Source organism: Carassius gibelio, chromosome A7, assembly GCF_023724105.1.
Source record: "Carassius gibelio isolate Cgi1373 ecotype wild population from Czech Republic chromosome A7, carGib1.2-hapl.c, whole genome shotgun sequence".
Lineage (NCBI taxonomy): Eukaryota > Metazoa > Chordata > Actinopteri > Cypriniformes > Cyprinidae > Carassius > Carassius gibelio.
Window position 1 is genome coordinate 20034169 of NC_068377.1, and position 23950 is coordinate 20058118.

Genomic DNA, 23950 nt, shown 5'->3' on the forward strand with positions numbered 1-23950 from the left:
TTTTTGCAGTCAGAAAGATTTTTAAATATATTCATGTTTTATTTTTTAGCAGGGACAAAATAAATTGTTAAAAAGTGACAGCACATACACGTATAATGTTACAAAAGATTTTGATTTCAAACGAATGCTGTTCTTATGAACTTTCTATTCATCAGAGAATCCTGAAAAAGGTGTTTCACATTTTCCGCAAAATATTAAGCAGCACAACTGTTTAAAATGAAATGTTTCTTGAGAAGCAAATCAGCCAATCATATTATGAAAGATTATGTGAAACTGAACCCTGAAGTATATTGGCTGCTGAAAATTCAGCCATCACAGGAAAACAAAACATTATAAAATTTAGAGTTTTACAATATTTATTATATCTTTAACCAAATAAATGTCTTGTTTTTTTAAAGAAACTTCTTTAAAAAAAAGGAATTGTTCCGACCCCACACTTTTAAATGGTAGTCCATATTATTTTATGTATTTATTTTATTAATCAAAGATATCAGAATGGGAGTTTAGCAGTGTGTTCTGTAATCAAAACTTCAATGATAAAAAGCAAACAAACAAACAAACAAAAAACTTTGCAACTTTGAAATACTAGCAAATGATTGAGCAAAAGTCTCTGACCCTGAGCTGCTCCAGTGGCTGGGAGGTGTGGCACACGGCCTCAGAGATGGGGAACTGTGGCTTCCTAAACTCTCCACCTTGTACTCCACTCCATCCAGCATAACCTTTCCCTGAGCCTTCATATCTGCCACCTGCTTCACCAGATCTTCCTCCTCATCCTCCTCATCTTCATCCATCATAAACTCTCGTGTACTCCGTTCAATTCGCTTTGCTGAGAAAAGTCATAAACAATTTAGAATGATTCAACAATGCACTACAGTTATTGCAGCTAAATTTAAATTCAATTTATGCATTAAGCAGACGCTTTTATCCAAAGTGACTTACAGTGCATTCAGGCTATCAGTTTTTACATATCATGTGTTCCCAGGGAATCGAACCCCCAACCTTGCGCTTATTAACGCAATGCTCTACCACTTGAGCTACAGGAACACTTGTGTTTAAACTATGTAGAAACTCAGTGTTTGACAACTAAACAGACACAAACCTTCTTCCTCTTTCATTTTCTTCAAGTCATCTTCTCCCACAAGTGAGATGCGAGGTTTGGGTTTGTCTGGCGTCTGCTGCTTCACATCAATCTCAAAATATTTCTGCCTGTCTTTGAAGGAGCGCTGCTCTGGGCTGTCTCTGCTGATAGAGGAGGGGGTCTGAGAGAGAGAGAGAGAGAGAGAGAGAGAGAGAGAGAGCGAGAGAGAGAGAGTGAGAGATAGAGAGAGAGAGAGTGAGAGAGATAGAAAGAGAGGATTCTTAAAGAACACTGTACATGCAACCAAATTCTTCATGCAGCCGACATGCAAGTCCCATTAATTCTGAAAAATCAGACAATAATTAAAACTGCGCCAATCCACCACCATGATGACCATGTGCTGCTACTGCAAAAGGATTCAATTTGCCGCTCTCCTGAAGCCTCTTCTCACCAATAATAACTGCTTTGATTCAGAACACCGATCGATCTGGTTCCCTTGTAACGCATGCTGCCTGGTGATCAGGCTTCTTGATTTTGCAGACACACAGTTTATTATGTTTCTTTGTTGCAGTTTGAAGCCACACATACACCTGCACCACCACCACTCAAGTTTAGAGGAATCAAAGTGTTTCTCCTGGGGATCAGATGGGTACCTTCGACTCCACTGATGGGCGAGACAGGCGTGGCACGGCTGCCAGGCTGCTGTACTCGTGGCGGTCAGATGAGAGGGAGGGACGAGGCCTGAGAGGACCACTGCCCTTAGCCTCATCCATAAACACCTCATTATTCAGCTCAGGCTGGAAGACCCATCACGTACAACATATCAACACCACACTTGCAGACAATATTGCGTTGTTCATATGAGTTGTGGCGAGACAGTGCAAATGAAATAAGGGTTATGGGTCAGGCTCATACAGATGCCATCATCATGTCGAAAAAATATTTGGAATATATTACACAACTTTAAAATTCTGCACAGATTTTAAAACACTATGTGTGATACACTTTGAAATTTGAAAATGGTGACAGTGCTCATCATAAATTAAATGACATAAAATCAGACTTTTATATAATTCCGATCATGTGATTTGTTGCTAGGAGACACATGACAGATAAAAACAATGTGTTCTTAATTTGGCTCAAAATATCAAACATGTTTAAAATCCTACGACTAAACCGAATCAGTCACAATCTGCAGACTGACTTTCGGCAACTAGAATTAACTGGTCCAGACTAAACAAAAATTGTGTAGTTAGTTCAAGCCTTAAAATAACACTTAATAACACAAATGAAAATGACATACCTCTGGTGATGCTTGCTTTGCGCTGAAATTGTTCCGTGGAGAGTAAAGATCCTAACAAATGAGAGTGAAAAGGAAAAATGATTCTGTTAAGACACTCAAAACCAAAAAGCCATGGACACAAGACTTGAGCTGGACGAGAGGAAACACTTTACACACCACCAGGAGTGAAACATCAAATCAAGAAACATTAAACAATCAAATTACATATGAATGATACACGATGGACTCCTGAATTTGACACCATCATATGAGTGACTCAAACACAATGACAGCAAATAGAAAAACAAACTCCCAAAGGAACAAAATGTCCAACGAGAAGACCAAGCACTGGATGACGGGGGAACCACCACATGCTCACAACCTCGATGAGCATTTGTCCTACCTGTGGGGCTTCCAGTACAGCCAGGGAGTGTGGCACAGCGGCGAAGGCCTTATAAACCTGCTTGATATTGATGGGGTATTCCTCATGTGTGTCAGGGGATGGGGCACGAGGCTGCACGAGGGGTTGAGGACGGGGGTGGAAGGGTAGAGAAACAGGCAGAGGACAAAAAGGATGGAACAGCTAATGAGAGACGGAGCAGCAAAGGCAGAGCACAGGAGGAAAGTGCAGGGCTAGACCGCATGCAGCCAGCGATCACCATCATGCCAATGAAAGGATGGAGGGAGAGGAGAGAGTTTGATAGGGAAAATGAGGGAGGGAAAATGACTCTGGACAGTATTTTGGTTTACACTGGTATCCTGAGATAATGCGAGTGTAAACCTTGCTGTGCAAACAATGTGGTTTATGTGATTAGGGGAAGAAAAAAAAATCCAAAAGAGGTCTCTTGATAGAAAACAGGCACAATGTTACTTGCAGTGAGAAGTTGATAAGTCTGTGTTTTCCTAAACAACCCGTTTCTTTGACCTGGATTATGGTGCGACTGTTTGTAAGGCTTAACAGACACAATGCTAATCACACCTTGAAATGTGTATGGCTAAAATTATACAGTCGCATTCTGTTGGTCTTTAGGCACTGGTAACTGAGGATGAAGGGGGGCTTCATAAGGGATCAGACAGTGGTGAGGGGTCTTACAGTGGTCTGAGAGCTGATGGGAGAGAGGCCATGCTGGAAAGGGTTGGGACTGCCGTGGCCATCCTGACTGGCTGGAGATACAGCGGGTCGCACCCGAGAGTGAGGATGGATGGCACCAGGTTTAGTCTAGAAAGAGAGACAAATTAAAATGGACAATAAATCTAACAATCAACCACAAATTACACAGTGTTTCCAAGATTAAAAAAATATGGCTTTTAGTGTCATTCACATCATTTCCATGATCTTGCTCTAGTATAATTTACAAGTAATCTGCATGTTGAACACTCACTGATGAATTATCCTTGATGTTTGCATTTGAAGGGAAATTAATGTTTGACTGAAAAAAAAAGAAGACAACTATGAGCATGATATAAAATTAAGTGGAAGGAAGAAGGAAAATTTTTACACATGGGATTGGCTTTTTGAAGTCAAGTAACTTGGGCTCATGTTAAATTATATTATTGTTTAAAAGTTTGGAGTTAGTTTGGTTAAAAAAAAAAGAAGAAAATATTCAGCAAGGATGTATTAATTTATGAAAAGTCTGTCAAAGACTCCTGGGAACAAAAAGTATCAGTTTAGGCAAAAACTATTCACAATTATGATTTCCGAAGGATCATGTGACACTGAAGACTGGAATAATGGCCGGTGAAAATTCAGCCATCATAGAAATAAATTTCATTAGACAAAATATTGAAAGATAAAACAATTTTAAATGGTTAGGTTTCACAATACTACAGGTTTTGATCAGACAAATGTAGTCTTGGTGACTTCAGCATACAAGACTTATTTTAAATACATAAAAAAAAAACTACAGACCCAAAACTCTTGAACGGTAAGGAATATTATATTTACTACATATCATGACTGACAAGGCCTTAATACACAGTGTTTATTTACCAAGCTGTAGTTACACGCTCAATTGCTTGGTTTGGTGGAAGTGCTAAATAAGAGTCCGAGAGTATGAAAAGCAGGACACGTTCAGAGTTACACAAGCCCATAAAACACTCGTCTCTTAACATCTAATGCAAAGCCAAGTGCAGCTAGCGCAGGCCATACAAGGGCTAATTGGTCCACTTAAATATCGAACTTCCCTTCCAAGCATTGCAGAGGAAAATTAGGGGAACTGCAGAGAAATATGGAAATATAGCACATAGGCCATCGACCAGAACACTACCATAATGAACATGTAAACTAGGCCTGACTTTGACCATGCAAAACACCTGCATAAACCTGTAAGCTTAACCCATGGAGATGTTTGACAGTCCAATGAAAACCATTGAGAAAAGAAAGGTCTGATGATGAAGAGGGAGTAAATACGCTCTGAAATGGTACCGACCTGTGAGTTGTGTGGAGAGTATGCAGCATCTCGGACAGGACTGTCAATCCTGTGAGGCTCAGACGCTGAAGACTGAAACACAAATAAAAGACAAATCCATCATGCTTGAGGTCAGTGAAGTATTTCACAAAGCAAGATGAGGTCTGCTGTTTCCAACAAGCAAAAATTGGCAAATTACAAAGTAGTGCATTAACAATAAATGATCATGAGCAGTTTTATAAAAGCAGTTCATCTTGATTTGATAACATTAATAGCATAAACATACCATAAACCATACCATAAACAACTGGCTTCAAGGGATACTCCACCCCACATTTACATTTTTGTCATTGATCATTACCACCATGTCGTTCTAAACCCATAAAGCTTTGTTCGTCTTCGAAACACAATTTAAGATATTTGGATGAATACTGGAAGGTTTGTGACTGTCCCATTGACTGTCAAATAAATAACAGTGTCAAGGTCCAGGAAAGTATGAAAGAATAGTTCATCTGCCATCAGTGGTTCAACTGTAACATTATGAAGCAATGAGAATACTTTTTGTACATCAGTAAAACAAAAATAACAACTTCGTCTCCTCAGTATCTCTCCGCATTACTGTACCACAATTTTGGAGATTATGAGCTGAACGCAGGCAGCGTACGCTCTTCTGTGTCAGCCGCACCACAAGGATACGTTTTCTATGTGTATTTACACTTTGATTTAAGAGAAAACAGAACACAGAAGAGCATAAGCATACTGATGGCAGATGGACTATTCTGATGATGTCTTTCATACTTTCCTGGACCTTGACACTGTTATTTATTTGGCAGTCTATTGGACAGTCACAAGCCTCCCGGTTTTCATCCAAAATATCTTAAATTGTGTTTAGAAGATGAACTAAGCTTTTACGGGTTTGGAACGACATGGGGGTAAGTGATTAATGACAAAAATTTTCATTTTGGGGTGGAGTATCCCTTTAAGCAGTATTAAATATGCTTGCACATTGAAGTTTTATTTTCTAGCTCTTACGACATGCTTGATGACAAATGTGTTGCATTCTGTGCCACAGATCATTTGTATTCAAGCAGTGGTGCCATAAAAAATATTTATTAACATATAATACATATTTTAAACACAATGTCATGCTACAGATTAAAGACAATGACAATGTCATCAACGTTCTTTTTGAAGACCATAGTGTTTCATATTTCTGTAAATGGTTGGTGGCTAGTTTGTATCTAAGGCTGTATCTTAACCCTTCACCCTTTTTGTTCAGCACCTGTTGACTTCACATTCAAAGCATTCTCAGTCTCTCTGGGAATGTTCTAATGCCTCAAGAACATAAGGTTTAAACACATTATGTTTTCTGCTTCACCTATTTTCTAAATATAGAAAACATAGACATTAACAGTTCTGTGAAACAATTTTACAACCCACGGATGCTTTCAAAGACATCTGTTAATCAAAAGCATGGTATTTGTGATTGAAGTGGTACAGTATGTTAAGTCTTAACAGCAACTAATGACACACCATGCTTGACCAGAAAGCACACACAGTAAGAAAACACACGGCCCAAGGCTGCTTGCCTTGCTGTCCAACCAGGGCTGCAGCTGCCCATGCCTGCCATAACCCACAGGTGGCCCTGATAAAATGCGCTCCTCAGGAGGGCAGACTTTGCTCTTGCGATTAGCCACAAGGAAGGGATTTCCACTAAAGCAGATTGGCTGGGAGTCCACAAGACATTCTTCTTCCTCTTTAGCTTCTTGTGGGACTCCTAAAGCTGGGATGTGTTCCCGTGTGTCGGTTTGGGGCTGTTTTGAAGCCGCTGAACTTGCGGCTGGGCAGACTGGAGACGAAGGGAGGGCAACGGGTTCTACATGGTACACAGAAGCATGGAGTTTCTCAAAACCCAGGGGGTCTACAGCCTCCATTGTGAAGAATGTAGCAAAGGAGGGAGAAAACTGAGGGATGAGAGAGAGAGTATGATCGACAGAGACAAAGGGAGAAATAACACGAGAAGGAAATAAAAACAAATGAAAGAGCAGAGCAATTGATGATACACAAACAGGGGAAACCATGACATGGCAGCACATAAAAAATTAGAGCACAGTAAATGTAAAAAGCAAGGAAAGGAAAGTGAAACAGATGGGTTTAGTTAGGCAGAGATGGAAGGAATAACAGCCATTAGTTATAAGTTATAATCATCTACTACACCGATTCAGATGAGTGAGGAGCTAAATACAGCGATCCCATCATCCCGAGACATCTCACAGCAGACAGTCACTCAATCAATCCAGAAGAACTTTTGCACTGAATCTGCTGTTATATAGACTTGACAGAGTCAGTTATGTCTAAATTTAAAGAAACTGAATTAGAAAATGATATAATTTTAAGTGAGCTTTTATATTTTGAGTTTTCATTTTGATTTTAGTTTTAGTTATTTTGTGCTTGTCAAGTTTTTTATTTATTTATATATTTTTTTATTTCAATATAATGTTTTTATTTTAGGTTTAGTTTTAGAAATGCAAACATTTCTTTCAGTTTGTTGTGAAAACAACATTTCTTTAATTATTCAAGTTTTCTAATATCAAAATAATAAAGATAATAAAATATTTAATATTTGGATATATTATTTAAGCTTTATTTCAACTACTGAAATTAATTTTATTAGTTTTAATTAACAATAGCAACAATATTTCAGTGTTGACACTTTGCCTTTGTTCAGGACTAGGGAGGTATTTACAATTTAAAAACTTACTCAACATTATGAACAACCATGAATGCTTGCTTTACACACAATCTAAAAGAAACAGTAATAAACTGTTATTTTACTTAACTTTTATTACTATTAAATATGCACCTCTGGATTCTCATCACAGAAAAAAATATATAAATGCAAATGTGGCTTCACAAACAGGTGCAATTGGTGGCACATCGTGATGCTAAAGATGTGGCTGTGGTATACAACTAATGGCCTCATACTGATAAAAGCTTCATTCAGTGTCTCTTGAGCAGATAAAAGACACTGCTCTAAAAAAAAGGATCTATAAATTGCCCTGACTAAACTGTACTTCATATATCACAAAATCCTGTGAGGGAGAAAATGTGTGCAAGTGTTTCCCTTCCTAAGAGAAGTCCACCCCCTCTCTATTCCTCATTTGAGTTTGCTAACAGCTGCTAGTGCTATGGAGGTTAAACATTCCTAGAAGAGAAACATATGCTAAAAATGCTTGAAAAAGGGACAAGGACTATCTTGTAATTTGTAAAAACAAATTACTAAACTCAAATGACATCTGTTACATTATATAACGTTATATTACTGAAGGCAATACATTATTGTATGAGGGATGTTTGTGTGCATTACAGACTACTAAAATTCAACATCCAACAACTGATAGATTTTGCTATTACTTCAGTAATAAAATTCGGTTACACTTTATTTTAAGGTGTCCTTGTTACGGGGTAGTTATACATTTAAGTATTGAGTAATATTAATTAACTACATGTACTTCCTATATGGTTAGGGTTAGGATTAGGGTTTGGCTTAGGGTTACTTGCATGTAATTTTGCGTTGTTAATTGTAATTATAATAGTAAGTTCATGTAATACTTGTAATAAGGACACCTTAAAATAAAGTGTTGCCTAAAATTCTAAATAAAGTACAACAGATTTCACACACAGAAATTTTTTTTTAAGGAAAAGTAGCAACAGAAGTCAAGAAGAAAGGAGGCTAAGAGTTGTAAGCAATAGCAGTGGTACACTTACAGTAAGATGGCAGGAGCAGTTTCCAAGCGGCTCGACTCTAGATAACTTAACTGTCATGATCTTCCAAGGGTCCCTTCATCCTCAAAGGCCACACCCACCCATTAAACCATTCAGCCAATCAGCTCACCGCACACATTTTAAAATAACTTCAGCTACTTCCAGCTGTCATCGTTGTCAAAGGTATGGCTGGAATGAGGCCCAACCCTGGAGCTACTGAAGACTTAAGCCAGCAGCAGCTACTAGTAGAGGCAGCACTACTGGACAAACGTACAGCTTGACCAGATAAGGTTTTAGAAGACCAATACTGACTGACCAATTTGCTAAGCATTCAAAACAAAGTGACGACACATAGCTGTAAGTTAACTTTCGATAGAGCTCAATCCACTCAGCATGCTTTGCTAAGTTCGCGCACATGAGTTATGCAGGCGTGAATATTGAAGATTTACATTATATTAGTTACATATTGTACATGTACTTCATGTGTTCCTTTGTCTGGACACAGCACTGTTCATACGCTGTGTGGTACTGGTTTTTGATATCGGAGCATCCCTAGTCTACAGTGTCCTTGCATCAGTAACAAAGGCTCATGTTACTGACTTGCAGCAGCAGCCAGGGGTATGTGAACCAAGGAAGCATCTGTTAGTAATTTCTTAACTGGCTTTTATATCCAAATAAGTCATTCAAATGTTTTGTTTCTAGAAGCTCTCTTGCTCATTTATTAAAACACATTTTGACATGTAGGTACTTACTCTGTTAACTCTCTGTAGGCTAGTGATAGGTAGAGCAGCCAGTGTCTTGTAGTCCAGTTTCAGTGGTCCAGTGCTCAAACTCTGTAGATAGAGAGTTAGAAAGAGTATAATGAATGATCATTGTTCATTGAGAGGTGTTCAAAAACCTTCTAAACATTGTTTAGATATTTCATGAAGTTTTGAGCATGAGGACAGTGGATCTAAAGATCTTCTAGTGCTCAGAGGTTCAGATCAGACTGTTCATGTTCAAGCTGACGGCTGGTCCCATGTTTCGCTCCTGAAGCACTACTGTGGACCGTAAAGACAGGGAGGGCTTAAGGCCTCACCTCAGTTTCCTCCTCCAGCAAACGAGTTGCGTCCTCGCGCTCCAAGCGCATATGCTCCTTTACCAAAAGAGGGAAGGTAAGGAGGGGGTGGGGCAATGAAGTTTACCCAATCACACACATACATGGACACACATTTTGCCCACACAAATATAGACACACATACACAGATTCCAATGGCATCCATTGCACAGAGGGGAATGAGGTTTAGGTGATGCAAAATCATGGATGAACAATAAAACCAGGAACCATGAAGACATAAGAACAAATTTAATGAAAGAGATGAATGGAATGAGCAGAAACAAAATGTGATGTTCGGAATGAGCAGATCATTCAGAAGGGTTTGGGGGGAAAAGAGGAGCAGATAAGAGACAGAGAGAAAGAAAAGGACAGATCCACATATATTAGTTGTAGTTATAGAGGAGATTTGGAAGTGGTCATAATTTTGATCGCATATTCTTATAATAAAAACAATCTGATATAAGAAAGGCGTTTAGGGGAGGAAATCACTAACCACTTTTTCCATCTCTTCCTGTTCCCACTGGGACGTCTCCCTCACCATCTCTACCTCCTGCAGAAAAGGTCAGACAGACAGACAGATGTTATTTTTCCATCCATCCACTCCTCTGCTGTTCCTGCTCTGTGTGACGCATAGAGCTCACCTTCTGCATGATGTCAATCTCTTCAAGACTCAGGTCTCTGTCGACTGATGAGATGCTCTCCAGACTGTTCTTACGAACAATCCCTGCTGCAAACGGGTTCGCAATAACACCAGGGGATGCCTGAATCAAATCAAATCAACAAAATTGATATAGTAGTACATACGATGGATATTAGGATGCTTTCTAAGGGATCAAGTGACACTGAAGAATGGAAGAAGGGCTGCTAAAAATTCACAATATTACTGTTTTTACTTTGATTTTAATCAAACAAATGTAGTCTTACTGACCATGAGAGGCGTCTTTCAAAAACATAAAAAAGATCTCAATTATTTCAAATGCATATTTTGTTAGATTTATAATAATTCAAGTCCCAGTTGGACCCCAGAGCAGATCTCGTGTCCTCCTGAGCTAGGTCTTTACCTCTGTGCCTGCAGCGTTTCTTGGGTCAAAGCCATCACACACAAGAATGACCAAGGAGTCACCGGCAGCACGCAAGACCCTCACTGCTTCCGTGTGTGTCATGCCCAGCAGACTGTTGTTGCCCACCTCAAGAATACGCATGCCCATCTGCAGTCGGCCATCTCGTGCAGCAGCACCGCTGGAGCTCACCTACAGAATCAGAGAACAAATAAAAAACAGGAAATAGTGTTTTGTGGAAGTAGTGAAGTAGGTCGACCGGTACTTTTATAGTTATCAGAGTAATGCAGGGTTTCTATCTTATATCATGGTTTCAGTTACCTTGGAAATGAAGATGCCCTCGTCTGTGGGGTCAAAGGGGTTGCCTGCATGGCCTTTAGCTCCGCCCCTGATGCTAATGCCCAGCTTTTCTCCAGGCTGCTTGTGGATGACAATCTCCTACAAAAACACAGGGATGTTTTAGAGAGCATGCAAGGTTGTACTGCTCTCCTTAGCCATTTCAAAGGTTTTTGAGATTTTTACCAAAATTAATACAAGTATTTGTATGAGTGTCTTTCACATTCCAGGCCAGATTTTCAGGTAAAGCCCAAATCTGATATTTATCAGATCTGACTGACCCAGCGACCACCGGCCATACCTCAGGGTTTTGCGTACACTTCTCCTCTACTAATGAATGTGTGTGTATACCTGCATGCCAGGGGGCGAGGGATCTCTGCGCACAAGCATGCGGATCTCCTGCTTGTTGGATAGCAGGGCTCTAACAGCTTCCTGATGTGTGGCGTGCCTTAGGTCAATGGTGTTCACCTCCAATATACGATTGCCCACGCGAAGTCCACTCTGAGAGGCCAAGCCATTGGGAATGACCTATCCAGAAATAAAAGGACAGAAATAAATTTTGACAAAAGCTTCACTGACCACAAACCATGCCATCCATTTAAAACATAAGCGTGCATCATACTACATAATTTACTTTACCTTTGAGATGAACACCCCTGGCTCATTAACTCCAAAAGGGTGGCTGGAATGGTCGCTACCCCCTACAATACTAAGACCCAAGGGACCACCTGCTTTGATCAGGATCACTTCCTGTTCAGACAGGAAATTCAGATGTATGAGTACTGAGTTTGCAGTAGGTCTGATAAATGCAGAGATAAATACTCTAGGCAGGTCTACACAACTACATCAAGCAGGCATGAATAAAAATATCAAGGGAACATTAAATGCCAGAGCAATAGAGCACATTTTAAAAGGACTAATCACAATCCTAACATAATAAATCCACTAAGCAATGTTCATACCGTGCACCATTTTCTCTGTTGAGTGAAGCATTAAAACAGCAAAATAATGCTGTTATGAGATTAAACTAGAGCAAGCAGCATTTAAAGTGCTTTTTATCACTTTTAAATATTTCCTCAAATAAGAGAAACCCACACTATTGTCCTTCAGGTTCAACATCATACCATTAGTTCACAGCTCTCACCTCAATGGGGTATTCGTCTTCCATGGGGCAGTTGAGATGGTTTCCAAGGTGCTCATCTCCTTCCTCTTGCTCAGGTGAGTCAGACGGCTCTGGAGGAGGGGGCGAATGAGGTCGAGTTCGAGGGGAGGCGCCCCCTGCACTGGCCTGGTCCCGTTCGACCAGGAGGGTGATGGTGGGGGAAGTCTCGGTAAGCAGCGCTACTGCCTGGTCATGTCTGGCCTCTGTCATGTCTACACCATTGATCTGGAGTGACAGCCAAACACCAGTGGGTCAGAGAGGGCCAATATGCCCTCATGCTGAGCTTGTGACATCTTATGGGCTTTTAATTGCTGTATGTAGCATTTCATTTAGCTGGGTTTTCAAGGAACACTAGAGTCCAGGTGTCAGTTATGGGAAAAATGTTCCTGGTACAGAACTGATCTGGATCATGTGACCGCCAATGCTGAGCCCTCTCATGCATTTAAAGGGAAAGTGATTTCCACTAGGTTTTAAAAACCTGGGTTCTTAGTGAAAGATTATGCATCAAATCAAAATGTTGAGACACATTTGACAAGGGAAGTGAAAAGAGAAGGGAATGCGCAACAGGAGAAAGAGGAAATGCTGGGGATGCTTTAGATCACATAGTGTGTTAGAGAAAGTATAAAAAGAGCAGCCTCTAGAAAACCATGCCCTAACTCGACTACTGCATACGGTCATATTTAAATGTATTTCAGATATATCTTATATACCTTGATTAGAGGACCTTGCACTTTTAAAAACAGCTTAGTCCACTATGATTATAGTTCCATTACAGCTGTACTAAATCAATACAACACCTTATAAAAGTGCCATGTATGTCTAAAACGTGGCTTCGCCCAGCATTTTAACATGTTAATCAAATTACAAAGGACTCAGGACTGTGCCCTTGCTCCAAAAGACAGCTGACAGGTGACCTACCTTTAATCCTTCAAATATTTGATTATTCATCATGCCATCTATACCTGGACAAATAGAGACTGTAACCTGACTACATAAAAACCTGCCAGAAACCCAATGTAACTTTGTGTATAAAAGTACTAACGGATTCATCACATTAGCCTTAAATACTACCCTTTAATTATGATCTGGCTCATGTGTTGAACATGATGTGTTGAAACAGAGGCCTAATGCTGCTGCATTTTTGTGCATTTTCACAATTTGTGCATTTCTCTTAGCAAAGCCAAGGGATGTTGCCTAACCTGTCCTGGTTCCCATCTGAGGGAAATCTATTCTTGATTTTTGGTTACTTTGTTTAGCAGTAAGAAGTTCCACTATGGTGACAAACAGAGGTCAGCGCTGACCATTCAGTACCGGCGCTTACCACAGGCTGACAGAACGGCAGCTGCTCGGGTAACGCATGCAGTTAATACGAGAGCTACCCACAGAACAAGTCAAAAACCTCCCATCACCCCACCCAACAGGCAAGAAGTGTATTAGTGAAAAACCATGCAAGGAAAGAGGGAGAACAAGCTAAATCTTGACAAACAGAAGGCTCAAGGGATACAAAATAGTTGGGAGGATTATAATTGTTATAATGCGGAGTCATAATACAAGCAAGTTTACTAGCAGAGAAGTTCACAATTACACACCGACATCATTTAATGCTGCAAAGCAGTAAGGTTATTAAGTGCAGCAGCAGCCCAGTAAAGCAGCAGAAGACTATTTTGCTGCACTCTGCAAAGTGTAGTGACAGCGAAACTGAGGCCAAAGAACTAGCGCTGAGGAAAGCCCACTGTGGATTCGCCTCGCATCGCCTGCGCTGGGGCAAAAAAAGTTGCACTAGAAGACATTGGATGGATCACAGTCAATGGATAACTAGTGTTGTACACTCTGTGCTTGCATGAGAGAACATAACTCTACCATACCAGCAGGTGTCCGACTAGAGTCAACGGTAGAGAGAAACAAAACTTTAGTGACCGATGCTCAAAAACCACCTACATTGCCTGACGGCCAACCGTCGGCTTGTGATGTCCCAGGCTTAAACTAACTCACCCATGCAGTTAGCTGCTTAATGGCTTAATATTATTAGGTTTCTCACAATGTAAACTGACTTTATCAGATCTAATACCCAGGGAAAAAAATTTATTAAAGGTATAGCTGACACACAAATGTAAATGTTATTATTTACTCACACCCAAACCTGCATGACTTTATTTTGTAGAACATTTGTCAGAATATGCATGGTATTTTTTTCCTGATAATGAAAGAGAATGGTGACTGTTAAGCTCTAAAAGGGACAGTTTGTACACTATATTCGGAACCAGCACAATAGCTTTGTGTGAAGAACAAATTGAAATCAAGTCATATTCAGCTCATATACAGATCTAGTGCATCACAATTAGTTATGAGACCTAAAACCCTATGATTTTTGGGATGGTTATGGTTAAACCTGTTATGACATGCCACATTTGAATATACAGGAATATGAAAGAGATTTGAGAGCCGTGTCAATGAGTCTCTCTCTCACAAAGCGATCATATGGCTTCAGAAGATTCAGAATGCAGTTCAAGACTCTATGGATTTCGTTCATGGCACTGTGATATTTTTGGAGCTTAACAGACCCTGGTAACTATTCATGTTCTGTATGGAAAAAAAATTTCTGAATGTCTGACAGATTTTTTAAATGGCACGAAGGCGAGAAAATAATAATATTTCCCATTTTTAAGTGAACTATCCTTTTAAACCTAAATTAAATTGATAAACGACATTAACTAGAAAGCGACTGTATGAGAGCTGGATGGACTCACTGTTATGACCCTGTCTCCCACATGCAGGATATTGTCTCTGTGAGCAGCTCCTCCTTCAGCAATACGAGAGATGAAGATTCCCTGCGAGAAAGTAGAAAAACACAGTCAATGATAATCTCTTCTCAATAAAACCTTTGGAAGGAATTCTCCTATGCACAACAAAGACGCATTTATTTAACCAAAAATACAGTAAAAAGCATTATGAAATATTACTGTTTAATATAACTGTAATTCACTACAAGGCAAGTCAAGAGTGCTTATTATGCGAGAGCGGCTTGTGTTTACCGTGTCTCCTACTCGGTACGGGGTTGACCCTTTCCCTCCAGCAATGCTGAACCCTAAACCTTTATCGTTGCGGACCAGACAAGTGGTTAGTTGCAGCGCAGGCCCAGCGCTGACAGCAGGAGAGGCAGGGTCCAGGAGGAAAGGCAGCCCACTGGACCGTCTCTCCCGGGGGAAATAATCATCTTCTGGTCTCAGTGGCGTGGTGGTGATGGCGTTCTCCGGTTCAACCATGTGTTCCCTCAGAACGGTCATAACCACAGCTGCCCCCGAGTTGCGTAAGGCCTCGACAGCTGTGCGATGTTCCTCTCCGTGCAGGTCTACTCCGTTCACCTGAGACCAGGACAATACAAGAAGGGAGGATTAAAGGCAGCATGAATGACTGGTTTTGCATGGTGCAACTCAAAAGAGAAAATGATAACAGATGTTCACCTCAAGAAGTTTGTCTCCTACTTTGACCCCAGCCCGTGCTGCAGGGCCCTCCTCTGACACTCTAGAGATGAAAATACCCTGAAAAGGACATTATCAGGACATTAAAACAATCAACACACTCGCACACACAAAAGTATTTATCAAAACTCATCTATTGCATGAAAGCTCTTTGAAATGTACCTCGTCATCACCCTTATAGGGCGTAGATCCTTTCCCCCCTGCTATGCTGATGCCTAACCCACCGGTCTGCCTCAGGATAGTCAGGGTCAGCTGCAGATGAAGCAGAGAGATCAGAAAACAACAACAACAACAACAACAATCATGCAGTGCATGCTTGTTAAGAAAGGAAATATTTATAATATGAATGACAGCATCCATGTTCAGACAGATCAAATATATTGTCCCAAGCAGTAGCCTTCTTTCCTTGATATAGATATACACATTGCATTTATTTACATACTTTAAAAATTGAGCTCAAATTTATGGATCATTGGACAACCTGTTCATATTCAGACTTACATTTAAAAACCAAGTTGAACCTCTGCTGATAAAAGAAGCCTTCAATATTTGCAAGTTGGATCAGCCTGACTGCTTGTGTATTTATTGATTTATTGATTGTGGCGGACTAAGTGGTTTACTCCCATCTTTCAATCTTTGGAGTGAAAAATTCAACACTACAGGATTAACAGGATTATAAAACCTGATGTGAATTGTACACGATGCAAAGTTAAGGCAGGTTTAAGGATGACTACAACTTTGTAAATGGTTACACAGAAAAATTGGGCATCAGAGACTTAACTGAGGGTTAAAAAAAACATTAAAAAAAAATAAACCTTTAAATCAGAGTCTTTTGAGATTTTAAAATCTGCAGACTGGTTCTGACTTTTAGCAACTAGCACTAACATGTCCAGACTGTAAATCAGGGCAAAAAGCTAGAAACTAGTGTAGTGTCTTCCAGCCTTTACTTCCACTGGACAGTTTATACACACAGACAGCACATAGTCTATACAAAATGTGCACTGATATAATCTATACAGAAAGTTTGTTTCCAAGAACATGTTTTATGTTCATGTTTAACAGGTCATGTACTGTAAGTCTATGGTGCATGTAAGGAATCAATGAATGGTAAGTAGACAATTTCATTACAGTTATTAAGATTTTTTTATTTTAATGTTTTTGTATTCTTTGATGAACAGAAAGCTCAAAAGAACAGCATTTATTTGAATTATAATTTTTTTTCTAATGTGTCTTGGTCTTACTGACGACAAACAATCATGTTCATACAATTCTGAACAGCCAACGATAACAATAAAGATGCTCCATGAATCAGTGAAAGATATCTGGTTGCACAAAATAGAGTCAAAATTCCACTACTTTAACACTATATTTACCACTTTTACATAAAACATTATTAATCTGATCAAATAGTCAAAAGTCTGAAGAATCAAGGAGAGGAGGCCAGTGTTGCTGGGACAGGACACAAAGGATCTGTTTGATTAATGCAGACTGCATAAAGAACACATGCTCAAATTTGAACATCACCCGTCTCAAAACTTGTAGTGGTTCAAGTTTTGTAGATTAATGGCAAGAGACTCCACATCTAGTTCACTGTTATTGAACACTGTACTGTAATAGATTCATGAACTAAAAAGGAGACTGAAGCCAATTCAATTCATTCTTATTTGTCCTTTTATATATATATACATAAAAAGATAGGCAAAAAATAAAACTAATATCAACAATACAATGGAGGACAGATTAACCATAACTTAACATTTGTATTGAATGATTAATTTAGGGCACACCTCACATAATAGTCATGACATACCCAATGATCATAAAATGAATGGGAGGGATGGTGAATTTTTTGGACTAGATGTGGTTGATTCTACAGCAGCAGCCATGCAAAGTGGGTTTAGCGAGTGGGTAGATGCAGAAAAACAAAACTTAAGTGAGGAAGAGAGGGACAATGAAATCTTTAGAGATGTACAGACATTTGTGTATCTAATATTCATTCATTCTCAGCTTCAGGCATATTAAACAAACTGGAAAGTAATCTTATTTGGTCTAACACTATGGCCACTTATCTTACAGTGGCATCGGGTCAGGAATTATTAAAAAAAATTATAATATTACTATCCATTTATTAAAACACAAAAGTTTATAATATATGACATGTACTGGTGTATTCAAATAGTAGAAAATAACTTCTGCATGATTGTGCAATATATCTCAGAGAGGGTTCAACATTTTATTGTTGAAATTAGTTGCATGGCTAACAATATCAATGGAAACATATTGCACAATGGGACATGTATAGTATTAATATATTTTTATATTGCACTGTAAAAAAGAAACAAGTAGTAATTAGGTGGGTAACTTTTGGAGAATGAAAAATCTCACTCCATCCGGTTCATGTGCAACTATAAGATGATTGATTTTAGGTGATTCTGGAACAAGAGTCATACATATGGCATACATCTTTTTTGTCAAGTAACAAATGTAAATTTCATTATGAAACTATAAACAACTACTTTTATGGGTCTTGTTCATTTCAAAAAGACAAAACAGAGAAACTTGTAATATGATGCAGCAAAAGACAGATAAATGTTTCAGAGGGGTCGGTGGTGGAAAAGAGGGAAGAAAAACAAGAAAACGACAGAAAAACTGGAGGCAGACAGTAACAAAACCTAGTTTGGAGAAATGCATGGTAAAGGAAAAACAATATTTCTGTAAAAATTTAAAGGCAATTACTGAGATAAAAAATATGTATATATAGTTTATGGCATGCTTTCAATAACCACAGAAAAATCTTTGGTCCATAGACTTGCACTGTGAGTTAATTACTGCAAAACTGTTTGTAATATTTGTTTTTACAAACTAAAGAACAAGAGAAAATTACATTCTGTGATAAATGACAGAATACCACAGATGCAGTTGACTGAGCTTAAAGGGATAGTTCACACAAATATTAAAATTATGTCATTAATGACTCACCCTCATGTTGTTCCAAACCCGTGAGACCTCCATTTATCTTCGGGACACAGTTTAAGAAATTTTAGATTTAGTCCGAGAGCTCTCAGTCCCTCCATTGAATCTGTGTGCACGGTATACTGTCCATGTCCAGAAAGGTAAAAAAAACATCATCAAAGTAGTCCATGTGACATCAGAGGGTCAGTTAGAATTTTTTGAAGCTTTATTCATCATTGTCTTCTCTTCCGTGTCTGTTGTGTGCGAGTTCAAAACACTGCAGTTCAGTGATATCTGGTTCGTGAACAAATCACGCGATGTAACTGGATCTTCTTGAACCAGTTCACCAAATCGAACTGAATCGTTTGAAACTGTTCGCGTCTCCAATAAGCATTAATCCACAAATGACTTAAACTGTTAACTTTTTTAATGTGGCTAACACTCCCCCAGAGTAATTCATTTACTCAAACAGTACACCGACTGAACTGCTTTTAACTGAAGATGAACACCGAGCCGAGCCAGATACACGAGTCAAGAACCGGTTGCATCGGTTTTCGGATCACCGAAAGTTCTTCTGGACAGTTTGATTCAATAAACCGGTTGAAGAAAATGGTTCACCGGTTCTTTTGCGCTCGACGTAATGACTTCATTTGCGATGATTGCCCTTGATTCAAGCCTTCAGTTTACCCGCACCCATAACACTAGCACAGAATCAGTTCTGAATCAATCACCAAAAGAATCAGTTTGGTTCAGACACTCTGTGTGTCGTTTTGCTTCACGCTGAATCACACATGTGCAGTATCATCAGCTCCTCGGTTCTCGAATTGGACGCGTCTGACAGAAACTGACAGAAACTGGCTTGGCTCGGTGCTCATCTTCAGTTCTCTCTTCACAGCAGTTCAGTCAGTGTACTGTTTGAGTAAATGAATTACTATGGGATATTCGTTTGTTTTATCTCAGAGGGAGTGTCAGCCACATTAAAAAAGTTAACAGCTTAAGTAATTTGTGGATTAATGTGTATTGGAGACGCGAACCATTTTAAACGATTCAGTTTGATTTGGTGAACTGGTTCAAGAAGATCCGGTTACATCAAATGATTCATTCACGAAACGGATATCACAAACTTCTGTGTTTTGAACTCTCTCTCACAACAGACACGGAAGAGAAGACAATGCTGAATAAAGTCGTAGTTTTTGCTATTTTTGGACCAAAATGTATTTTCGATGCTTCAAAATATTCTAACTGACCCTCTGATGTCACATGGACTACTTTGATGATGTTTTTCTTAGCTTTCTGGACATGGACAGTATACCGTACACACAGCTTCAAAGGAGGGACTGAGAGCTCTCGGACTAAATCTAAAACATCTTAAACTGTGTCCCGAAGATGAACGGAGGTCTTACGACATGAGGGTGAGTCATTAATGACATAATTTTAATTTTTCAGCGAACTAACCCTTTAACTTTGTTTCATTGTTCTGTACTCAACCCAGAACATTCCTTTAATCTTCAGCTAACACCATCACCATTTTGTTCTCCAAACACTAAGCTCCATTACAGCTGTGATTTATTAATAAATGTTAGTCAGCATTTCCCTAGCCATCCGGTGTGGATTAATGAAGGATTTTTGTGGTTCATGATTCCCTGAACTGCTTGTGAATGGTGAGTGAGTGAATGAATGATCGAAAGAGAGAGAGACAGCGAGGAAGAGAGTGGGAGTTTGGGAAGAAAGAGAATAGGTACAGACCTCTTCCTCCTCAATTCGAGCAGGCTCAATCAGCAGATTATTGACTTGATCAAAGGACACCCCCTGTTAAGGACAGGAACCAGCGAGAGGGCATGCAGATTAGTCAGGCCGAATTTTTTTTTATTTAATTAAATAAATCGAACAAACATTCACACAGCTGACTGAATGACAGACACACCTCCAAACACATACACCTAGGCAGGGCAGCAGCGCACACCCACAGTAAGACAGAGTGCTACCAAACCACCACATATACAGCAAACAACACTAACCTACACACTTAATGAGCTGCAGACACATTACAGGCGACAACAGACAACAGAGTCATCGACGATTAGAAAAGTACTAATCATACATCACAAACTAGTCCTGTGTCACAAGAGTAATATCTGCTGATTCCATTTGGTTATTTTCAAAAATAGAAAAAGAAAATTTTGTAATGCTGCTTTAAAACAACATAGCACTGCTCAGTTCTTCTCAGAGTGCATTCAACAAGTAAATTCAGATCATGAAATGAACAGCTATTATCTGGAAAAGCTTGCTATTCGTATTTGTACAATTTATATTGTAAGTCTAAAATGTTTGGCAATTTAAGAAATGTTTTAACATTTTAAATGACTTGATAGGGGAAAAAACTGCCTGGATTAAAGGCGTAATACATAAGTTTTTGCCACTAGAGGGCGCGTATTCAAAACAAACAAAAAAACAAAGGCGTAGTTTGATGATGCCGTGACTGAGTGTGGAATCATGGGAGTTGTCGTTTTCATCCCCACAGCCGATGCAATCCGACAGGACTCATGTTCATGGATGAGCTGATGATTTATTAACGTAGTAGAAGGAAGCAGGGCGATGCTGAAAGCTGTTGAAGTGAAACGAGGCCGCTAAACAAGGGTGAAACATTATTATGCCACAGTCCGCTTCTGCTCATTCCGGTCGTGCTTATGTGTAAAGCAGTGCTGTTTCATCATACTAAATACATTTGACAGTTCTGTTATAATGCTACTGTGCCGTCGTCACCGGTCTAATAAAATGCATAACATATTAAAGCACATTTGGTTTCCATTTTTATGTTTTCTACAAAACAAAATCGAGGGATTTTGACGTCACTGACAGGCGACACAATAACACTATAGACACTGTCCGGGTCACTAGTAAAAAATAGCTTATTTTGCCAATATTCACACAGGAACAGCAAACTAGATTTCTTTTCAAACTGAAAACATGTACACACAAGCCCTGTGCAGGCATTCCTCAGCCACTTATCCATCCAGTCCTGGAAACCGCGCACACACACACACACCACACACACCTCAAAATTCCTAACTCCAGAATTATGTACCAGATATACACAAAACTTTCTCACTCTTTTTATTTATTTATTTTTTGCTACCAGTAAAACCCCTAAATGGTTGATGCAATCTTTCTGGTTAAATGCTTCTAGTATGTATTTTTAAGACCAATGAGTCCCCTCATATTCCACACAATAATAATAATAGAAAAAAAAACAGTGGAATATTTAATTGAAGCGAATCTCCGGTATAGTTTAAAACGATCAGCACACAGACAGTTATGGAAAGGGGGGCAAAGAGGGCAGTGTGCACTAATTTCCCCAGGCAGCAGAGACAGCAAATGATGATGAGAGGAAGCAAGAGCAGTGCTCTATTGGGGGGTGTTTCAAGCTGTGGAGGAGGAGCTTAACATAGCCAAAGTGTGAAGCAAAACAAGGAGAAGCTTTTTCACTGAGGTTCTGTCCTTTCAATCAGACCAAAGGCAGAGGTCATCATAAAACAAGTATCATTCACGATATCCTTTGCATGCTGCCAATATTCATTCCAATGACATGATGGCTCTGATACAGATAGAAATGATTGAAATAGCTGCATTTGAACAAATATTGTTGCAGAGGGATCTAAAAGTGTGAGACTGCAAACTAAAATGAAAGTGGGACAAACCAAAAACACATTCTAAAATTTTCTAATAATTTAAGTACAGTACTGTTCAAAAGGTCAGAGGTCAGTCAGGTTTAACGATTTCTAAAAGATCATGTTTCAATGAAGACTTGCGCAATGGCTGCTGAAAAAAAATCTAATTTTTCATCACAGGAATAAATTATGCTTTAATATATTGTCATAATTTAAAATATTTAAAATAGTTTTTTTAAATTGTAACAATATTGTACAAAAATCCAGTTTTACTTAGTTTTTAATCAAATAAATGCAGCCTCGGTAAGCATAAGAGACGTCTACTAACCCCAAACTTTTGAACAATTATTGTAACTTAAAACTTTTCTTCTAATAATATTATTTATGATTAAACATTTGTATTTCGCTGGTAATACACTAGGGGTCTCAGACTTTTAGCAGGGTATTTTGTACATCTTGGACTGAAAAGAATTCTGTACTCTGCACTAAGATGAACATTATTAAACAACTCCACATGATAAAACCTCAGATAATATAGACTGATTGAAACAGTGATCCAAGCTTTCCCGCACCATTCCTTCTAGAACTGAGCCCTTCTTACCTTCACTGGCTGCAGGGATGAGTTCATCTGACTCAGCCTGCTGTCTTCAGGCTCAGCTGCTTCTAGTCGGGGCTGAAAATGGGTATTGACCATTACTCCATCCTCCTCTTCCTCTTCCTCCTCCTCCTCCTCACCGTTCCTCTCATCCTCAGGGGTGTGAGCAGTAGGTGAGAGGCCGTCATGACTGAAGCCTTGCAGCAGGGCGGCGACGGTCTCGGGTTTGGGCAGCTTGGTGATCTTGAAGTGCTTTTTGTAGTGTGGTGTGTCTTTACGTATAAGCCGCTGTTTCTCTGCAGAAATAGGTGGCGTTCGAGAGTACTCATCGCTCATTTCTGCGTCTTCATCGTCGTCTTCATTTTCATATTCACCACCACGAATGATGGGCTTTTCAGCAAAGTGCACAGTAGGCTGCGAAGACAAGAAATAGGGTTTCCTGTATTACCAATTCAGTGAAAGAACCATTATTGCTCATTTTACAGAAGGACTTTGTGAAACAAATGGCAACATATTCCCACAAACCTAAACATTATCTGTACAGTAGCTTGCACATGTTCAATAGAGGTCACGGTTCCATGCAGGATGTGCTAAACTTTATACACACCTCAGTATACTCCACCTCCATTTCATCCAGCACCTCCTCCTCTTGACCATGTCCATTATTAATCTCTACACCTGTATGGTTTACACCCCGCTTCTCTTCCTGAGAAGTGGCCGAGGCGGTGCCGCTGGAGGTCTGAGAGTCATGACTTTGATTTGACAGCCCACTCAACCGTTTCTCCTGTGAAGAACCATCATACATAATCAATAAAAAAAAACGGAGAAGTTTGTATTTAATATTTAAACAATAATGGTAAAGAAAAAAAAAAAAAAAGTTTTCATGTACCGTATTTTTCGGACTATAAGTTGCACCTGAGTATAAGTCGCACCAGTCAAAAAATATGTCATGACGAGGAGAAAAAAAAAAAAAGTCGCACTGGGAATATAAGTCACATTTATTTGGAACCAAGAACCAGGAGAAAACATTACCGTCTACAGCCGTGAGAGGGCGCTAGACGGAAATGTTTT

The 23950-nt window shown here is 39.3% G+C and overlaps 1 protein-coding gene across 22 annotated transcripts in view; it reads right to left on the minus strand.

Moving 5' to 3' along the window:
• Positions 1 to 23950, minus strand: part of LOC128016749 (protein scribble homolog) — a 72810-nt gene that overhangs the window by 10766 nt on the left and 38094 nt on the right. For 7 of the 22 annotated variants that reach the window (XM_052601502.1, XM_052601500.1, XM_052601510.1 and 4 more), the window contains exons 14-37: positions 23487 to 23663; positions 22886 to 23293; positions 20363 to 20425; positions 15827 to 15916; positions 15647 to 15724; positions 15218 to 15547; positions 14933 to 15013; positions 12168 to 12410; positions 11663 to 11773; positions 11375 to 11551; positions 11009 to 11125; positions 10691 to 10879; positions 10271 to 10390; positions 10123 to 10182; positions 9612 to 9668; positions 9286 to 9366; positions 4790 to 4861; positions 3743 to 3790; positions 3454 to 3579; positions 2764 to 2874; positions 2382 to 2432; positions 1732 to 1875; positions 1100 to 1259; positions 616 to 826 (exon numbers count right to left, since the gene is read on the minus strand). In XM_052601502.1, the coding sequence (XP_052457462.1) occupies positions 616 to 826; positions 1100 to 1259; positions 1732 to 1875; positions 2382 to 2432; positions 2764 to 2874; positions 3454 to 3579; positions 3743 to 3790; positions 4790 to 4861; positions 9286 to 9366; positions 9612 to 9668; positions 10123 to 10182; positions 10271 to 10390; positions 10691 to 10879; positions 11009 to 11125; positions 11375 to 11551; positions 11663 to 11773; positions 12168 to 12410; positions 14933 to 15013; positions 15218 to 15547; positions 15647 to 15724; positions 15827 to 15916; positions 20363 to 20425; positions 22886 to 23293; positions 23487 to 23663 (3305 nt within the window). The remainder of the gene's footprint in view (positions 1 to 615; positions 827 to 1099; positions 1260 to 1731; positions 1876 to 2381; positions 2433 to 2763; positions 2875 to 3453; positions 3580 to 3742; positions 3791 to 4789; positions 4862 to 9285; positions 9367 to 9611; positions 9669 to 10122; positions 10183 to 10270; positions 10391 to 10690; positions 10880 to 11008; positions 11126 to 11374; positions 11552 to 11662; positions 11774 to 12167; positions 12411 to 14932; positions 15014 to 15217; positions 15548 to 15646; positions 15725 to 15826; positions 15917 to 20362; positions 20426 to 22885; positions 23294 to 23486; positions 23664 to 23950) is intronic. The other 15 variants (XM_052601517.1, XM_052601521.1, XM_052601519.1 and 12 more) reach the window with 11 other exon arrangements.